This window comes from Athene cunicularia (assembly GCF_003259725.1).
Source record: "Athene cunicularia isolate RWA chromosome 10 unlocalized genomic scaffold, athCun1 chr10_part1, whole genome shotgun sequence".
NCBI lineage: Eukaryota > Metazoa > Chordata > Aves > Strigiformes > Strigidae > Athene > Athene cunicularia.
In genome coordinates this window covers 23,051,342-23,071,202 of record NW_020799112.1, presented here as the reverse complement: position 1 = coordinate 23,071,202, position 19,861 = coordinate 23,051,342, and the positions used below count along the sequence as shown (strand labels likewise).

The following is a 19,861-nucleotide window of genomic DNA, read 5'->3' as shown; positions in this document are numbered from 1 at the left end:
CTCAGGAAAGCCAGCAGTACAGAGAAGGGGACCAGTTCAGGGTGTCCTCTGGCCAAATTTAGAAACATCTTCTGGAAATTTCTTTTCAGACTTTTCCCCTTCCAGATTTCACTACAAACAAGGATGCCTTTTCTTTTGTGAAGCAACAGAGAAAAGGAATGAAAAGGAATGCTGCTTGGGTATGTGTTACAGTTTTAAGTATGGTTTGGCTAGTCAGACATGGCATATGAAAAAAGTTATGTTTTGATATTTTATATTGCATATGTTTTCATATATTCCATATAAAAGTTATGTTTTCATATGGTATATGAAAAAGTCACATTCCTTTTAACATCCATCTCAGCTTATTAAGTCACAGAAATTCCCATTCTGTCCACCCAGATGTGGTAACTGGTGCTAGGCAAAAAAGAGAAGCCGAAATCCCTCAGAGTAAACAGAAACCGAAGAGTCACCTAACAACAAGCACTGGCATCAGAGAACAGAGGAACAGATAAAGCCTCTGTCTCCTGCATCTGTCCTGTCTAACGTTCTGTTAGTTATGCCATGCACTGATCTTAAGTTGATTCTTCCTAAAAAAAACATTGTTCAAGTTTGCAGAATGGAATCCATTGTAAAAATCACTTTGACAGAAGATCTTTCCTCAGCACATACACGGCATTAAAGCCATAATGATGGGAACACAAACTACACTAAGCCAGGTCACACTTAACAAAGTAACTGTGTTAAATCAAGGAGGGAAGCAGCCTAATCCTTGTCTACACAGATAGGACGTAAACTCTGTTTAACTGCTTTTAATCTAGGATTCATCCTGAAGCAACAAACAGGTGAAAGTTTCTTCAATCAAGCTAGAAGGAGATTTTGTTTCCCCCATGCTTTATTTGGACTGTCAAAGCTGCTGAACACTAATTATCTCCCCTAACATATCTTTACCATTTGGTCTCCCTGAGGATTAACTGTAGTCTCCATTCCAGCACTGACTAGATGAAGATTAAATTATCTGCATTCAATTAAAATGTGAAACTGATATATCATAGTACTGGCATCATTAAAGACCAACTAATCCATTGTGCCCTTTATGGTCTGGCAGTAGTTTGAAGGGGTTTTAGTACTTCAGAGCAGACAGAAGAAATGCACACTGCCTACTGGGCAACATGCTATTGCAGAAAGTGGATTCAACACAAATTAATTTTTCAGTTAAACTTCTGAGTTACTTTAGAGGACTCCTCCCCTGATAAAGAATGGAGAACATCAACATCTGATGACATCTGCATCAAGAATACAACTAATGAGCCTTGTAAATTGCTATTTAGTACTCTCTGTACTTAAGAATAAAGCACTCCTCACAACATTAACCATTTAGCAGAGGGACTCTATTCACATTTCACCCTCTCCTCCCCTAGCCCCATTCTTAAAGTTACAATGAAAAAACCCACGTGACAGCTGCAATTAATCTGCTGCTCTTTAATAAAAACTAAAATGGCACTTTTAATATCCAGTTAAGTTTGTTAGATGGAAATCACTGACTACTTGCTCTATACTCAATTTTGCTGACAGATCTCCTGTACTCTCACATACACACAAATAAAGAAAACTTTGGCTTTCATTATTGCCACAGAAGGGGTAGAATCATTGAAAGGCATTTGTAATGCTTTGAACTCACTGTACATGTAACTTCTAGCAGTGCTCTAACCTGCCTTTAGGTTCTACTCGTCTGTGTAATCTGATACACTTCGAGGTAGTCAGAGACAGAACACTTCAAAGTCATAACACACGATCTGATCACAGCAAGATTCAAAACAGACCCTCCACATTTGAGGAAGTACTGTTCACAGCAGTCTATACACTGTAAAACATGCTGTCAGTACAGTGTGTACAAAAACTCTGAATACAAACAACTTCAGTTCTATTTCATCCAGAGATTAAAGAATTACTGTTATTAGGATTAGGTATCCCTATACAAACATGACTTACGATTGACTTACTAGCTCTGATAGAAAATGAGGTAAAATACACACGTTTAACTTGCTGCCTCCTAATGCATTTCCCTGAACCATTAGGAGGGCCCTTTCTCTTTGAGAATCTGAAGCAACTGCTGTTATCTGTTGGAGTACAACCTATGAAATAAATGAGAGAGGAAAGCCATTTTTCTTCCACTTGAAAAAACACCTAACTGAAGAAGAATGCAGAAAATCTTAATTTGCATGGATGATGCACAGGAGACAAGGTTATGCAGTAAGAATCTTGTTGACCACACTAAATTACCAAATTCTATGGACTGCTCTAGAAAGTCTGTGGTAAGTATGCAAACTGTGCATCAATGAATTACCAATCCTGATGTAGCAGGGAAGTACTTAAGGATTATTATGTTTGTTCGTTAAATAGGAAGGAACAAGCCATGTAAGACCAGACTATGAAGAGACAGCTATTACAGTATTGGTTGTAAATTTACAGTTCAATCCCTAGATGTAAATTCTGGCTACTAACAGAGGAATTCTGGATGAACAAGACTTACAGGTTGATTTTTAGTTACAATTTTAGCATTTGTTTACAGATGAGTCCACAATTTTGATTAGCTTATATCTAGTTTTAAGAGGGTTAAATAATATGGGTTAGCCACACAGAATACCACATAGAGACACTAAATATACCCTGTTAAACTAAATTTGTGTGTCCAATTTTCTATAAACAAAATTAAGAATATTTTAAATAAACCTATAAACATTCTTTTTAAAAGAATTCTACTCTTTTCCTTGGTTTTCTACTGTAGATTAAGAAGAGTTATAGGTAACAAGGGACTAGTTCACCCTCACACTTCCTGTTGCTTATAGCACTTCATGCTACAAAATTATGTACTTTATCACACTAAGTTAGGTTGATGAACACCAAATATTATTTGAAAACAAGCAAATTTCTAGAAGGAATTCTAGCTGTGCTGTATACACGCCTCAAAAATAAAGCGTCAGTGCTAATCCTCATGCACTGGGTGGAAAGTTGGTACCTTTAACAATCCAAAATTCATTACAGAAGAATCTGAACTTTAAAAAATCAGATGCAGAGGGTCAATGCATTGCAATGCAAGTGACAATTTAATTGAAATATCTTTCATTTTACAAGAGCTGAAGTTAAAAGTGTTAGTGTCCTATACTGTTTTTTCTTATTAGACATAAGCCTGTTCTAGCTCCCCATCTGGGAAAAACACACAGAAACACTGGAGTATTTTCCTCTTCGGTTGAACCACTAACTTTTGCAGCAATGTATGCATGTCCAATTAAACGAAGTAAACCTTAAAATAATTTTCCTGACAAACAAAATCATTACAATGACCAATGATCATCATTTTTCACAAGCTATTGCCTTACCATTAGAGGAAGAGCCCCTATTTGCAAATGATGAAGTCGAGGAGGGGCATGGTAGTGGGCCAAGTGAGGATGCAAGGGCCCTGGAGGGTAAGTAGCTGCAGTCACACCAGCTTCAATTCCCAGCTCCCTGTCACATGAATGAAAGTGGCATTACAGCAAAGGTGTATCTTGACTCCTAGGTACAATTCCATGGCTTTGGAAAGCATGTGAGACAACACAACTACCACAATTGTTTTACATGAAAATTTTCTTAAACTTATTTAGATTTTGCTAAACAGTAATCTTAATCTTATCATAACTAAAAGTTGTTTTAAAATCAGCTGTGAAGATTTAGTATGCTAAATCAGCAGAGACAAGTCCACATTTACTGTGCCAAGGAATATTACCAGCGTGGAGTCTTCTCTGTATCTCACACTGTGAGGAACAGCAGCTGTCACGTATGCATCTCTTCCCTAATGGTCAAAAGTATCTTTTATATATTGTGCAAATTAAATGTAACCTTCATAAGTGGGTATGATGCAATTTTAAGTAAGTTCAGACAAAGAGAGAGAATAAATTAGTAACCTCTATTTTACAAAGAATATAAGAATAGTCTTCAGCAATGTTTTACTTGCCTATTTTAAAATCAATTTAAATCAAATCTTGATATTTGTTTTAAAAGCAATGGATAAACCCCCTTAGAAATAAATATTTAAGATATCGAATACTCAAAGCAGTATTTCAAAGCCATATCAACATCTAGAGATTTTAAACTACAGGCGCATGCAGCACTTTTTAAAATCACAGCCAGCATTATCAGCACTGTGACCTGCACATTATGGTCTTTGTCCCGAGTACCAGAGAACTAAAACAGTATCCGATTACTAACCAGGCAGATCTCTCTGGAGCTTGTCGAGGATGGGAAGACATTGTCTGAGGCACATGAATGTGATGCCCATGACCATAGTTGGGATGCATTCTGTGAGGATGTGGAGGAGGCCGCTCATGAGCACGTCTAAACAACACAGAGCAGCAATAGTTAATTCCACATACTTGTTAGTATCAAGAAAGCAACATCCATAACCAAAACATTACAAACTGAATTACTGGAATGGGTTAAAAATAAAAAAAGCTCCCCATATAGCATTTTAATTTCAACTTTAGATAGAAGTTAGAAACTAATCACAATACAGATTTCACATTCAAAGAAAAAGCCAGCTTCAGCTACTGTGATCTGTCCTTCACTTGGTAGACACAACTACAGAACTGATAAAGTGTCTAATCCTGACCTCAAACTGCAGGTGGGAAAGCGAAGGTCACATGATAGTCATGTTGAGATTCAGAGTAACTCACAGCTATGATGAAGTTTATTTCTAATAAAGTTATAGCAGCAAAAGTAATTCAGGAAAACTTGATACAACTATTAGAGGACATTTTCCTTGAAACATGTTTGTGTCATAGCTCAAGTAATAAGAGCACACAAATTTTTCTATGCCAGCTGGTATAGAACAACTACATCTTTGGAAAAAAATATTTTAAAAAAATCTGCTGTCTGATTTCTGTTACTTTACCACTTCTCAGTTACAGAACAAAACAGACTGGTATTTTTCTTTCCATTGCTTTCAATGCAGAAAGTACTTTTTAAAAATTCAATCTAGAAACTTGGATTTTGCCAAAAGCAGTACACACTCTTCAGATTCAATACCACCTTAGACTACCGGACAAAGCAGACTAGACATTTTGTAAGTTTACATGTCTAGAGAAGTAAAAAGTTACTTAACACCACTATTCTAATTACTGTAAATTGACACTTCTCCAGAGAAATCTGTCAAGATTGTATAAATTATGTTAGAAGTATTAGTTTTCTGCAATGGTATAGACCAACATGGGCACAGACCTATCAAATAACTATGGGGAATAATCTGAAAGAGTGTTTTAAATAAAAAAACCCCAAAACATAGCAAAACAACTTCTACAGTTCCACAAAAATGGAGTCATGTAGGCCCATGTTTCCTAAAATGCACCTTAATGTAAAAGGAAAGACATTTTAAATTATTCCTACGGATGTAGAACTCCTAGGCAGTCTATCCCATAATCTTACTATAAAGCGGGTGATCAGATTTAAAATAAACAGAACTCTGTATGTTATACAAATGCCGTGAACCCTCAGGTAGTGCCTTTTGCACGTTTTGTGGCTGATTCCAAGCGCCTAAGGAAGTTACAGCCATTGTACCCACACTGGAGACATGGCAGTGAGAAGAGGACTCTAACCATTCTCTACATCCAATCCTGAAAAAGTCCTGTATTGTTGGACAGACTAGCTAGACTAGACCCTAAGCCATTTCTAGAGACTAAGGATGAAACATCATCTTTGGAGCACTTTGAGCTGCTGGAACATGGAACCGAAGGAACTGCAAGGCTGCTGGCAGTCTCAGGCTGTGTATGAAATAACAGAGTAAATATACACAAGTTTCTGGCTGTCAGAGTATAATCTGATTTATATGGGCTTGGGCCAAGACACCTATAGTATTGATTTTGCATGTAATTTGTATGAGGATTAGAGGGGAAAAGACAGACCAAGGGCAGAACAATTTCATAAGGTTACAAAACAAAACTATAAAGGAGAAACCTCACTGAGGAAACCGACACTGTCTGACCTGAGACTGGTGACTTCAGAGAGGATGTCAAGGAAGAGCCCATTATCAACATCTGACTACAGTTTCTATACATACAAAGAAAATTCACTAGGCTAAAAAGTGACAATATTCACATTTCCAATCCCTAAACTACAAGAAAGTTTCCAGAACTGACAGATAGCTACCATTGGTATTTTTTCTTAAAATGCTATTTGCTGTCTTACATTCACTGGCTTGAATGTTCCAAAATTAATTTTGGGGTATGACTGCATAATCATGGGCAGACACAAGTGGTATGCCTGTATGTTTAGGTTAGGGTGTTTAGGGGTTATGCTGTTTACATAGCAAAGGTAACAAAAGAACAGGTGTAGGTTCAGACAGATCAAAATTTTAATGACTGAGAAAACAGGGTTACTTTAGACTTTCCTGGGGGACAGTGGAGAAGGGGGAAAAGTCTGTCATGTGCTACTTCATAAGCAGTTACTGCCTATAGATATTTCTATGAATTACCTGGAAACTGCCTCAGAAATTGCAGTTAAAGCAAACTTTTATTTAAGCATTAGTTTCTAAATCAGTTTTAGGTTAGTTACCAGTAGAATTCATGTCATTTGTTAAGGAGCAACACCTAGGGAGCTCATTCTTGAAATTATCTTGGATATTTAAAAGCATTATCTCCAGAATGAAAATAACTTCAGTTACTTTGTGACTGAATACCAAGCATATTGACCTGATTCCTGTTGATACTAGTGTCATGAATCTAGTTTAGTAACAGCAGTAACATCTCTATGACCAAAGCTACGTCTCAACATTCGTCACATTCTCATACAAATACTATTCAGTATCTTCCTTCTCTTCTAAGAGCATAAAAGGCATTGTAAAGCTAGTTAAGAATCTAAGGTTAAATCTGAATTAAACCTGGTAAATGGTCTAATAAATAGCTTCATTTTATTTTAAAGCATTAGTTAGTTAGAAGATCATAACAGCAAAGCACGACACACTGTCAAGGAACATATCTGAAGGGATCTTCGGATGTACTTTCTAGGCTGTCCAGCTTGCAAAGGAATTCCTGCCTGTTACCTGTAGGATGAGTAATGGGCAAGAGAAACATAAGCTTTCCTTCTCTTCCATACCCCATCTGTGCCTTACCTGGAGACACTATTGAGAGATGCAATGGAACAGGTTCAGTCTTAATGCTCACGTGACTGCAAGGGTACCATGGTTCAATACTAACAGTTCCTAACCATGCAACTGACAGTTTGAGATTCACATGCAACATTTTACAAACCTGAGGGAAATGAATTATATGTTTAGATATTGTTCTGAGTACATTTGTGACATACGTTGGGTGCTGCATCATTCTTCTTCTCTGGACCTCCATCCTCTGGATCACTTCATGAGGATGTAGCCTCTGTGCTGGAGGTGCTGTTGCAGGGATGTGATGGGATATAGGCTGGTGTGTTGCAGGAAGATGCTGTGGTATTGGAGCAGCAGCATTGGCTAAAGGATGAGTTGGTGGTGGAGGTGGAGGCGGAACAGGATGAGAAGATGCATGAGAGGAGATTGAAGGATGGAAGGGATGCACTGGATGAGGGATAACATAATCTACTTGAGGTGGAGGTTGTGGCTGTGGAGGAGGATTTCCATGAGAGTGAGGACATGCAGAAGCTTGATGGTGAAGAGGTCTGGTCAAAGAAGCATCTGCAATGAAAACATCAGGTGCTTTTAACTTGGTCAGTATCAGGTTTTGACTTAATTTAAAATGTATCTTCACACAGGTGCTTCAATATTATTACACCAATGTAAACAGTGGCAATGTGGGAATATGTGTTTATGCAATTTTTAAATAAAGTGATACCAGCAATATACCCTACAAAACCCCCACACCTTCTGCAACCAGAAGTATTCTACTTGCCAGTGCTGGTAAAAAGAAAAGCAAATTCTAAAAAAAAAAAAAAAAAAAAAAAAAAATGCATGCTGAAAAAGGTATGTATGGTGAGAAATTATTTCAAGTTTGTTGTTCAATTTTTTAAAAATTCGCCCCCAGCAAGCCTACTATTCTGTAGAGACAAATTCCAAAAAAGAAGTCACTATCAAACAAATGAGTTGACTCTGAGCTTGTTCAAGCAGAACTCATTGTGGGCATGGACCAAGGAAAAAAAAAATACAAAGGCACTGCTAAATTACAAAGGAGATGAAAAATATTTCATGGTAAATACAGATTTTGAAGTTTGAATATTATTAAGATCACTCCAAAGAAAATATTTTAACATCACCTTGATCCTGTTCAAATCCCCTGCACGGGCTGTCTGTTTAAATACATTTCTTAGTCTGTGTTTTGCTAGGGCAGTTCTAAGATCAAAGCAAGCAGACAGTAAGAGTTTCTGTATGTCATGAGGGAAGCTGTTTTCCTGCGGCTGGGTGCGTGCCCCCCGCCCGGTTCCCTGCACCCATCAGTACTCACAAGGGGAATGCATGTAGTGCCGGCAGGAGGAGAGCGATGCCTGAGGCGGCGGCTGCGCCTGGGGCTGCGCTACCATACCCGAGCCATATCCCTCGATTGTTAGGGACTGGCTGGGGCCAGCGCCAGCCTGATGCCCATAAATTGCAGTTCGAGACGAAGAACCAGGACAGCAGGGATCAAAAGCAGATGTCCCATGAAAAGCTCCGCTTCCATGACTTCTTATACCACTGCTGCTTAAGTCTACCGGCAATGCCTGCTGCATAAACAAACCATCTTTTTTCAAGCAATTCTTCAGACATTAAAAACAAAGTCATCTTCAAAACCCAAAAATAAATACTATCACAAGCAACTGGGATCCCAATTTTTAAGTTTTAAGGCTCAATTCTGGAACATTCTTTATACATGGTTAACATTTCTTATTCTAAACTCTTGAATCTGGTGAGAGAGACTAAATTCTTTACACCAGATGGTGTAAAAAAAGCAAAAACCCTATGACAGAAATCAGTGAGTATATGGGAGCTACACGCGCTGAAATATTTGGAGGCAAAAAGCAATCTTTAGCTTTTTCAATTGTGCCTAATGAATTACTCTTAAAACAGAAACGAGATTGATAGTTCTGCATGTTTGCACAGCATTGTTCTTATAACCACATTGGTTTAGAGCTGTGATTTTAATTACTTAAAAGTAACTAAATAAGTCTTAAAATAATGCGTTTAAAAAAGCAATTATTTTATAAACAGAACATTAGATTTAAGGTTTTTTTCCTTAAAGCAGCTCAATTATTTGCATTGCAAAACTGCTACGATCAGCAGAGTGTATTTCAAGGCATTTATGTTTGGTTTGCTCTAACAGCCACTGTCACCTTACAGCCATCAAGAGGATCTCAGCTATCAATGATTAATTGTTGGATTATGACTTTCTGTAAAATTTTCAACTGTGTCCATATATTATAACTCAAATATTCCTTTTAGCTCCCTTCTATTGTTCTGTAGCAGGCATTACAGAATAATCCACAATTCAGCAGCCTATTCTATTCTCTCACATCTATAACAACTTGAAATCACAGAGGGAGAGTCACAAAGATTAAACGTGCCTGGTCATGGTAACTGGCGCCAGAACTGCTGCCTGCTCCACAAGGGGCAGGCACTGGAGGAGGCCTTTCCACAGGGCAGCTGGAGTCACTGAACGAAGGAGATAGTGGAACAGCTGGGTGAGGGTTGTGGTGGTGGTGGTGGTGATGTTGAAAGTGGTGGCCGTGCTGCTGAAAGCAGCTTGTGTGCGGGTGCCCCAATGCATGATGAGTCTGTGAAGGTCCTCCACAGGGAGAATGCTGGGGGCAGCATGAGGGTAACCTTGGCATGGCCGGAGGGCCAGTTTCCAGTGTCGTATTAGATGCAGTTCTTCTTACATCATCTTGAAGATAAAGAAAATTAATACTGAAGTGAAAAAACTAAGAGCTGATCACCATAAAGCAGAGTCTTAAAAAGAAAAATAATTGTACTCCATGATTAAGTAATTAACAAATTGAAAAACAGATCTAGAGTAAAACAAAACAAGCTGGATACAAAAAAGAAGATTTAGCTAAGCCTGCTAAATGAACCAAAACTGAGTGGTTCAGGTGGATACACTCGTGGGAACCACTGGAGGATGTGAACTGACATTTATTTTGCTAATTTAAGACATGTTATCAGTAGGGAAAGAAGGAAAGATTGTCCCTGTGGTTAGTGTGCAGAGACCTCAAATTTCTGTGCAACTGTGGGTCAGCTCAGGTTTTTTTTTATCTCACCTAACTTGCAGACAGGGGCAGAGTACCTGTCTTTCACAGATGTTATAAGTGCTACTTGTATATACAGCTCTACTATAGGTCAGTATCTATACAGATCTGTATGAACGTGCTTCCAGTGAAGTAACCTACAGGGAGAAGTTCAACGAATACATCCTTCACTTCCTTATAATACCCATTAAAAAAAACACCCCTGTAACACACTGCAATGGAAGACTTAATTCCCTGTGAACTACATTCTATCTCCTCAAAAAGCAAGGATGTGGTTCATTAGGTACAACAAAATCATGCCAACGAGCAAAAGCAGAAGGCTCCAACACCACTTCCTTCATCTTTGAGGAGAAAGCAATGATCTTTTTCAGATTCCCGTCCTCTCAATTTACTACTGTTATGTTCAGTACTAAAAGTTCATGTCATTTAATCTCGAGAATGCTGATTAACTTCCTCTACATCCTTTGTACTAGGAGGCAACACAACAGTTTAGAAAGCTCTCTCATTCTGTACCTCCAGCTGAAGTACCAGCAGTGCCGCCACTGGGGAGACCAGAAGTCGTCTCTGGTGCTGCAGAGGGCTGGTTGGTGGAGATGCTTGGAGCTGCATCAGAGGCCTGCTCTGAGGTAGACGTACTAGAACTGTTACTGGAAGCAGAACTCACGACCTGCGGCTCCACTCTAGCTGACGTGGTTGGCACAACTGTTGGCTCTAGTGAAATAAAAAAGCTTACATGTTCTTTAAGCTTTAAGAGCTGCTGGGTTTTTTTTTTTTATTGTTGTTGCTGGTTTAAAGTATTTTACAAGAAATTCTCGATTCTGGTCTTGCCAAATGCCACTGAAGTTGGAATACAAAAGCCTGACAGGTTCAAAGTACAGAAGTTAATTCTGTTGCACCCATATGGGGGAAAAAAAAAATATTTTTTTAAAATCAACTCAAATTAAGAGTTAATAGAAAATTAATTCCCAATCAAATCTGACATATCAAGTTTTATTTACTGAATACTACTAGAAAGGAAATTATTTTAGTACTTTCCGATGAAAACACTTGCTTAAATCTTTCATAAATCCACAGGGAAACTACTCTATGATTAAGTATTACCCTTATCATTTTTTACATGCCCACAAAGTGCAGAAAAACTTTTAGATAACTAACCAAGAACAGCATAACAACAGCTGAACTAGCAGTACTTATTCTAGATATATAGTACTAAAGGCTATAGCAAGATAAACACGGTTTCTAGTCTCAATACACATCAAAAGCAGATCCATTAAATCAGTTACCTGAGGCTTCTGTTACAAGTACATACATGTGCATTTTGCATATTGTAAAGGTAGTAGTTGGCAATATATTTAATTGAATCCAGGGAAATACACCAAACGATAAATCTTGTCATCTACTACACAATTGTAAACAGGTTAAAATTTAAAAAGATACTCCGTGGGATAATTCAAATTTAGTTTTGAAAAAGTCTGTCTTTGACTGTAAGTTAGAAATTTCTCTCTAGTTACTGACAAGGTAATGACATGACTAGGAATATGAGATACCATAAAAGGGAATATCATCAGAAGCAGCTCAGGTTTTTTTAGTAAAAATGTCTGCATGGATATCTGAAAAAGAAAGCATCAAGACACTTCAAACACTTCTCTCACACAAAGTCTCAAAATAAAACATGACTAGTTTTCAAGACCCCTCTCTATATCCAGTAGGTATATCAGCAACTCGGCAAGCAAGAGAATAAACATATCTTCCTTCTTGCAAGTCTTCCAACTTATCACATTAAAAAAACATGACCCAATACCTACATTTAAATTCTTCTGGATTTTAATGTGCCATTCCAATATACTAATTTTATTTAAAGGAAAACATTTTTGGACAAAAGTATATGTTTAATAAACATAAGCCCCAGCAAACATATAGGAGGTGTTTGGCCTAACACTGTTGTGTGATCAGCGTTCGAGGCAGGATGCTAATGTCTTCTATAAGCAATCCTTCAGTCAGACAGCTCTCCATTCTGTCAGCCTCCATCACCCTGCTAGCCTGTTACTATTTTGACTCACCATCAACAACACACAGTCCTGCTCCTACCCTCCCAAACAAGTAAAAGCTAATGGGCTTGGTCAATCTCCATCTACTAAGAGAAACTTAATTTCAACACACTGCACCAGCAAGATAGATGGAGGTATGATCATGGAAGTAGCTACCAAAGTTTTAAGATCAGTATTTTTGAAAACACGGGTGAAGTTACAATAAAGTGCATAGCTGCCCTGTAACAATGTTAATTCAGAATTTTTATCATTTTACATTAGTTCATGTATGAAATTTTATGCTTAAATCCAAAAATAATATTCCTGAAATCCTTGAAGACTCATCTTAGAAAGGTATTTTCTCTGGGGGGTGTGGAAGAAACATCTAGTCTTAAATATACACATTACAGAACTAGAAGTTCATTCTAGCAATAATCTTTTTAAAAATAATTTGGTTCCCGAATTTAAGACTAAATTCTACAATTTTAGTTTAAAGAGTAAGCTAAAGCAACAGATGCTTATTCCCCTTCAACGATAAGAGCTGTTAGGATATTTCACAGTAAATCCGTAAAGAAAAGAATCTAATCAACCCATCCTCTTCCTTAAAAAAAAAACCAAAAAACCACCCAACCAAAATCAGTTCCAAATCCTTTCAACTCACCATTCCACCGCAAAAATCAAGACAACTTGAAGAATAAGACAGTGCAAGATACTAGCCTGTGATGCACTCAGACGGAACCACAACAGGACAAAATTTCTGTTAAACATTAGTGCTAACAGGAACCCAATAAATCCTCAAAACCACCAACAAAAAAATAAACCCGCAAAAATGTACATGAACTTTAGTTGTTCCTTCTCTCAACTTCTGACAATACCTGGAAGCTGCTCTTATGATTTTCAGCAGGAACAGACTTACTAAGGCCTGTAGGTTTTAATGTTAGGAAAGAGCCAAAGGTTACAGCTTCAAAAACCTAACATACTTCACTAGTTTGCTTTTTCTTTTTTAAAAAAATTATTTTTACTCCAAGGCCTGAAAGAACAGAGACTATTCCAAAGCACAGGCAGCAATAGATTTTTTTTCCTTTTATAGTGTTGCATTGAAGTAAGTGCATATTTTTAAAGTAGTAGTTCCAACCTGTTCTGTAATTTCTGCCCGGTGAGTCAGCCTTCAGACACACACCCAAATCAGTATTGGAATAAAAATTAGATCTAGTAGACCCACTGGGAAGGGCTAAACTTTTAATTTAAAAGGAAGTCCACAAGAAGATATTCTGACAGGCTTGAAATTTAGTTTGTTCAGAATTGAGACTTTTTTGTAGAACGGTTATGTTGTAACTGGTGCAGTTCATTCCAGACCCCTTACACTGATCATCCTGCTGCTGAAGGAGGAAGAGATTTCCTAGACCAATGCAACCTACCATCTTCATCCACGGTAAGGTCCACCACTTCGGCTGCATTCTGTCTCAGTGGCTGTATGACTGTGGAGATCCGACTGCGGTTCCGCTGTTCCTGAGGTCGTGCAGCGTGAGAACTAGAGCTTTGTCCCCAGTGGGATCTTGTGTGGCCAAGTGTTGAACGAGACCTTAAAAAAGGCAATACCTTAAGTCTTGACCTAAATTTTGACATTATTAAATTTTTCTCCTCACTGTTTGAGAAGCTATTTGAAGTATTTTTTTTAATTACTATTAGCATTTTGGTATGTTGAAATACCCCACTATTCTGCATGCACTAGATGTGTACCTACTGCAGCCTTTATCAAATAAACAGAACAGCAAATACCCAACAGAGTTTAAAAGTCTTTAAACCATGTTCCTGTGAAATACATAGAGGTAACTTACAAAAAAATTCACCATGAAACCATACAACCGCAGTCAGGCAGCAATTATGTTGGATGTTGTGTTTTATCTTTGTTAATAGTAAACAAAGAGTCTGCAAATCCTATACTATTACTATGCAGTCTGAAACAGCTGACATATGAATGATGACAGAGCTGTAAAGACAATAAAAATTTGTAAACATTAAGTTACTGTGCATGTTAACTTGTAACAGAATATTTTCAAAATATCATTTCTATACTTTAAATTTCAAAAATATCCTTGAAGTGCAATACCTCTGGCCTTTTCTCTCTTGAATATTGTTTCCCTTCCCCTCCTCTAAGAACGAACACAGCTTTGTGTAACACTTAAGTGAAATGTCTCTTGAGGAGAGGAAATCGTAAGCCTGTAACCACACCTAAGGAAAGAGATGGTTTTAGCTCTGTAAGATAACACCTATTCTACTCAATTTAGCCATACAAAAACACTCAAATCAATGATGCTTTAGAGTTTAAGGTAAGAGAATACTGTCTTTAATTAAAAGAAGAATATTTTTACAGTATTCTATTTACCAGTTCAAAAAACTTTGATTCTCCAGTATTTACATAAATCAGGTGGCTCTTATTTTCCGATTTGGAAAAACAATGTACTCAGACTTCAGAAATTCAGAAGAGGAAAATGTGAAGAAAAGGGAATGACTTCATTAAAAATAAACAAAACCCACTGCACAAATCACCATGGAGCTCAGTCTACATTTCTGCTCTGCCTGTAGTCCCTTCACTCCTCTGTGCGTAACTCACTAACACAGATCAGTATATTTTCCTGTCATGCAAAACAACATGCTTGCTGCAGTCTTCTCAACCAACTTACACTTCAATTCCACTCCAGCAGCTACTGTAATTTAAAGATCAAGTTGTTTCAAAAAGGTTCTGTTTTTTTTAAGTTTGGATCTACACAATGTCCAGACTGATTTGTGTGTGCATTCTGTGTATCCTACTAATACTCCAGCACTAAATTTACCTCCCAAGCTCCTTTAAAAACTTTACTATTGCTCTCTGGTCACCCAAGGTTCTTAAAAGTGTGATATCCTTTGTGTATCAGAGTTTAACAAAAAATTTAGTTAGTTTCAAGTGTTCGTGAAATCTACTTTATGCACGCATCTGTCTTAAAAATAATGCTCAATGTGATATTTATTCCAATAATAGTGATTTTTGTAGGAAAACTTGTCTGTTATTCTAAATTTAAAGTTGCCTTAGTGAAAGTGCTACCTGACAAACACACACATGGGATGTTTTCAAAACTTACTGCCTATTGTCCCTTCGTTATTATTTTATAAATAATGGATAGTCATTCTTCATATTCTACAGTTTTGTCATGTTCACAAATATGAAAACATAGATAACAGGCAGGCATCTCCAACAGTCCCACACACAAGACAATTTCAAGTTTTCTTCTTCAAAGAACTCCAATAGATTCTGCAAAATCTGAGAAATATGGAACAAAACTTCCAGAGAGGCATAAAAGAACAGGAAAGCATATACAGTAGCAGCTTCAAAAAAGTAGGATGCTGTCCTGAAAAATACTCAACTAATCCCCAGAGAGTCAACTCAGCCCAACCTTGCTCTCTCTAGCATCTCACTGTGCAGCTTTGCTTCCCCAGAACTCTGCCCATCAGCCACACTAACTGCAACCACCTCAACAATTCCAGATTAGATGACTGGACAAGTTTTGGCAAAGGTGTGGTTTGGGCTTTTTTAGTTTGTTTCTTTGTTTGGGGCTCTGGTTTTGTGGGTTTTCTCTGTTGTTTGGGGTTTTGTTTGGTTGGTTGGCTTTTTGGTTCGTTTTTTTTTTAAACAAAAATGTATACTATGCATCCCAGTTAGAATTTCTATGACATCACCATATGCACTTTTAATGATACAGAACCTTGTGACAAACTTGGAATCAAGCAAATTCATGTTAATACAAAGAGATACAAGTCTCACCTGTAGCTTTCACCAACTGTGACAATCTCCACTTCACTATCTGTTGAGGTAACGTTTATTTCTTCATTAGCAGTGACCTGGGGAGTGGAGGATGCTTCAATAACCACAACATCTTCATCAATACTTCCTGAAGAGAAAAAAGGAAGTTCGTGTACTTCATCCATCTCAGAAGCTATAAGAGACTTTTTTTCTCCTAGACTTAAAATACATGCAGGTAGAGAATTTCATGGTATATGTCAGACTTCAGGTGCATAATCTAATTATTAAAGCTGGCAATTCTGCTGTAAATATTGAAGTAAAAAAAGGAAGGAGACAGAACAGGGGGGAGTTAGATACGCAAGCTTACATTCTACTGTGTATTGGAAGGAATTATGGTGAATTTTAGCTGTTCAAACACCAATAAAATTCAGTCTTTTAGTATAAAAACAAAATAAGCTTTCAAACTAGCAAAGCAGTGGTGGTTTGTTATCATTAACACATTTCTTTTTAAATAATACATTAAAGCTGTTAAAGTCTCAAGGTTAAACAGTGGCAACAGGAGAAAAATGATGCACCAACTAATATATATTATCCATTTCTACAACAAAATGAAGACTACAAATCCATTGGTATTTATGTCTTCACCTCTACACTTTCAGTGGCACTCACAGTCATAGACTAGACAGAGGAAATTAAAATGAAACTATCAGTGGTAAAAAGCAAGAACCAAAACCCCAGAAAATCAATTTAGAGACAAGTTTTGATATGAAACTATTTCCACTTGAAGAATGATTAAAGTTCCAGCTTAATGCCCAGACAAATGGAAACACTTCTCTGCAGCTGTAGTACTGACAGTGACAAGTCTGAGTCTGAGCTATCTAGAATACCTAAAATTGAGCTATGGATTCACTGTAGTAATACCAGAGCACAGAAGAATTTACTAAATAAACAAGCTAGACTGCTTAGAAATGGCAAACTACCACTTTCAGATTTGCAAATTTCTTCAAGAAAAGTGCCTGAAGAATTTGGTCTCATTCAAGTCAATAATTTCACCTGGATGGATTGACTGTTCTCAGCTGCTCTACCAAATGACCAGGCAGGGCAGATTATTTCCCCACCAGCCCAAGTGTCAACATTTTCATATTTTGAAAAAAAAAAATTGCATTACTTATTTTCCAATGGCTTGTGTTTGGTTTTGGTCATACTTATATCCCAGAGAGACTGGTGCCTAAAGATGGAAAGAGTGATGCTTCCAGATACTGGCATTTGCCAAATTCTCAGGATTGGAATTAATGTGACAAAATTAATTCTCAGAACTTGCACAAAAATTTTGGGAAAACCTAAAAATGTTACAGTGTCTAAAAAACAAAGTTACATTCTAAAATTGAAAATAAAGAGAGGCTAGTTACTCAACATGAAAGAATGGCAGCTAAAGTCAATGGCATTCAGTAAATGTAAATGTCATGCTCCTGACATCCTCCAAATCATGGGCCAATAAGCAAGAGCCTCCGGACACTAAACTATCTAAGCTGCTTCTCAGACAAAACCATAGCCAAGCAGCTGGTAAAAGGTCAGTCAGTAAAAAAAAAAAACACAACTATTTTTCCTCTGTGCTTCTAAACATGCACTTTCATGAATTACAGTCAGTCTGTGAGAGTCCACATGTCCTCCAGATCAGTATTTACTGGAATTTATAACCGGTGCAAAAGCAGGAAGATTTAGGCTTAAGTACAATCTCATTACTTCTGAAAATAAACAGCAACCCCTTGAGGACAAAAATCAGATGCCATGTAAGTCCAGTGTGCCTCTCCACCAAAATTCTGACACAAGCATATCTCATGAAAACTAAGTGAATTCTCAGCTCAATGTCTACACAATTCAGATACTCACCTTTGTCATGGATCAAGAGTACATTTTATTTAATCGGTTTTTTAAGCAAATCTTTAGTCAAGATGGGATTTTACCAACTACACAAGTCAGTCTGTAGATATCATCAGGACTGCTACTAGATGAACAGGTTTTATGACTTTCAAAATAATAATGAAAATCTTTAGGAAAAATAGTTAAAGTTGCTATGATTAGGCTATAGAGTAGACATAGTTCAACCGTATGCTGTTTCCTACCACTTATGCTTTCTACTAGCATCCTCCCAAGGACAAAAGCACAAACTGATCTGGGTTTTTATTCCATTAAGTGTCCTATATAAGGAGCCAGTAATACACACTTTCTTCAAAATGAAGCAGAGAAACAACTCCCCTAAACTATGTAAATATTTGCAAGGCATTTAGTAAGATTATATTGCTAGGAAAAAAAATATGAATCTAAGTTATGATCATACACAACTTTTAAATAAAAAAAGCTTTCAAGTGTATACTATTAGGAGCATACCAAGGGGAAAAGTACAGGTATGTGAACTTTGCTTATTTTAAGAACACTGCAGTAGTTTGGAGAACAGAATATACAAATTAAGACAACTGGCCAATACAAACTGGTTTCATTACATTTATCTGAACAATAAAAATCCAGCTGAAAACCAAAACTTTAGTAACATAAGCACAATGAAGTAATGTTCATAATCCTCATGGAGCAGCTCTCCCACAGTCAGACACTAGCCCTAGAGCTGGCAGTACTAAGTGAGATGAAAACTTGATCTTTCATTGTCAACAGGATTTACTGTTTCTTCTTTGCCTCTCCTCATACATTACAACAAGAAAGAGAACATAGTTTTTGAAACATCACAAACAAACCCACAACAGTTCATTCTGATTTAGACGAGCTCCTACAGAGCAGAGCAACGGATAGTGTTAAAACAAAGAAATGTCTCTGAAATAATCTGTCAAAAAGAGGTCTCAGAGGACAGCCTCCTCAACAGGCTGACAGGAACACCAGATGCCTGCAGCACACGAACAGCAACACAGCTATCAAGGAAAGCCCCCTGAAACTGCAGCAAGCCCATGTATAAGGGATTTATCCTAGCATTGGAGAATTTATAAGGCAATTAAGAATTAGAACTGTACTGATACTAAAGAACTAGTGAAATTTAAGATGTCTCTTTGAATGTTCTGCAGTACCAAAGCTGGAGGAAAAAAAAAGTTCACTGCCAACTGCATTTAAAATTCAAGTCTACCGGTTTGAACTACTCCAAGGCTAATCCTAGCAAAGCCATGATATTTGCAGTTTCACATAATGCAACTTTGCAGGTGAAGTTAGCATCTGAAGGTGAATTTTACTGGTATGTCAGAGTAGTTTAAGATTGTTGACTTGAATTTTAACAGTGCACAACCCTGAAGCAGAAGGAATCTTTCTTTAGTGAGATGACCAATGTGTAGAAATAAAGTTAATTTTCAGATGGTTTGCTGTATTGTTTCTAAAAATATTTGTTCAAGAGAATTTAGAGGCACCTGCGTGCCTAGAGGATTTACCACATATGTAACTCTTAGGAGTCATCTGGTGAATCCAAGGCTACATGGCAGCAATAAGCAGCTGAACATGTTTTTAAGGTGTCTGCACAGGAATATACTTGGTACAGATGCACACACACCTGTAAAGTAAATTTCATTTTGGAAATGTTGGGCATAAAACCAACAGAATTTGATATTTCAGTAAATATCAGCTCTAACATACACACAATTCACAAAACATACCAACATCCAAGGAAAAAAAAAAAACACAAAAAAAGGAACAGAAATCCAAATCGAGAAATATACCAGGTAACAAAATACTTGCACATCTTTCTCAGTATTACTTGTCACCCTGTGGTCCACTACACAGGATGTCTTGTATAGTCCACCATGACAAGGTAGACTTCATTTATTTGCTTTTCTGCATATACCAGTCACTGACCAGT

General features: G+C 37.3%; 1 protein-coding gene across 8 annotated transcripts in view; it reads right to left on the bottom strand.

Annotated features, from left to right (window-relative positions):
* Positions 1-19,861, bottom strand: part of RNF111 (ring finger protein 111) — a 46,323-nt gene that overhangs the window by 8,947 nt on the left and 17,515 nt on the right. For 6 of the 8 annotated variants that reach the window (XR_003399138.1, XR_003399139.1, XM_026855959.1 and 3 more), the window contains exons 3-10: positions 16,036-16,162; positions 13,655-13,818; positions 10,723-10,920; positions 9,529-9,848; positions 8,436-8,691; positions 7,315-7,672; positions 4,228-4,353; positions 3,360-3,486 (exon numbers count right to left, since the gene is read on the bottom strand). Coding sequence is in view for 6 of the 8 variants with exons in the window: in XM_026855959.1 (XP_026711760.1) it covers positions 3,360-3,486; positions 4,228-4,353; positions 7,315-7,672; positions 8,436-8,691; positions 9,529-9,848; positions 10,723-10,920; positions 13,655-13,818; positions 16,036-16,162 (1,676 nt within the window). In the remaining 2 variants the exon portion in view is untranslated. The remainder of the gene's footprint in view (positions 1-3,359; positions 3,487-4,227; positions 4,354-7,314; positions 7,673-8,435; positions 8,692-9,528; positions 9,849-10,722; positions 10,921-13,654; positions 13,819-16,035; positions 16,163-19,861) is intronic. The other 2 variants (XM_026855960.1, XM_026855962.1) reach the window with 1 other exon arrangement.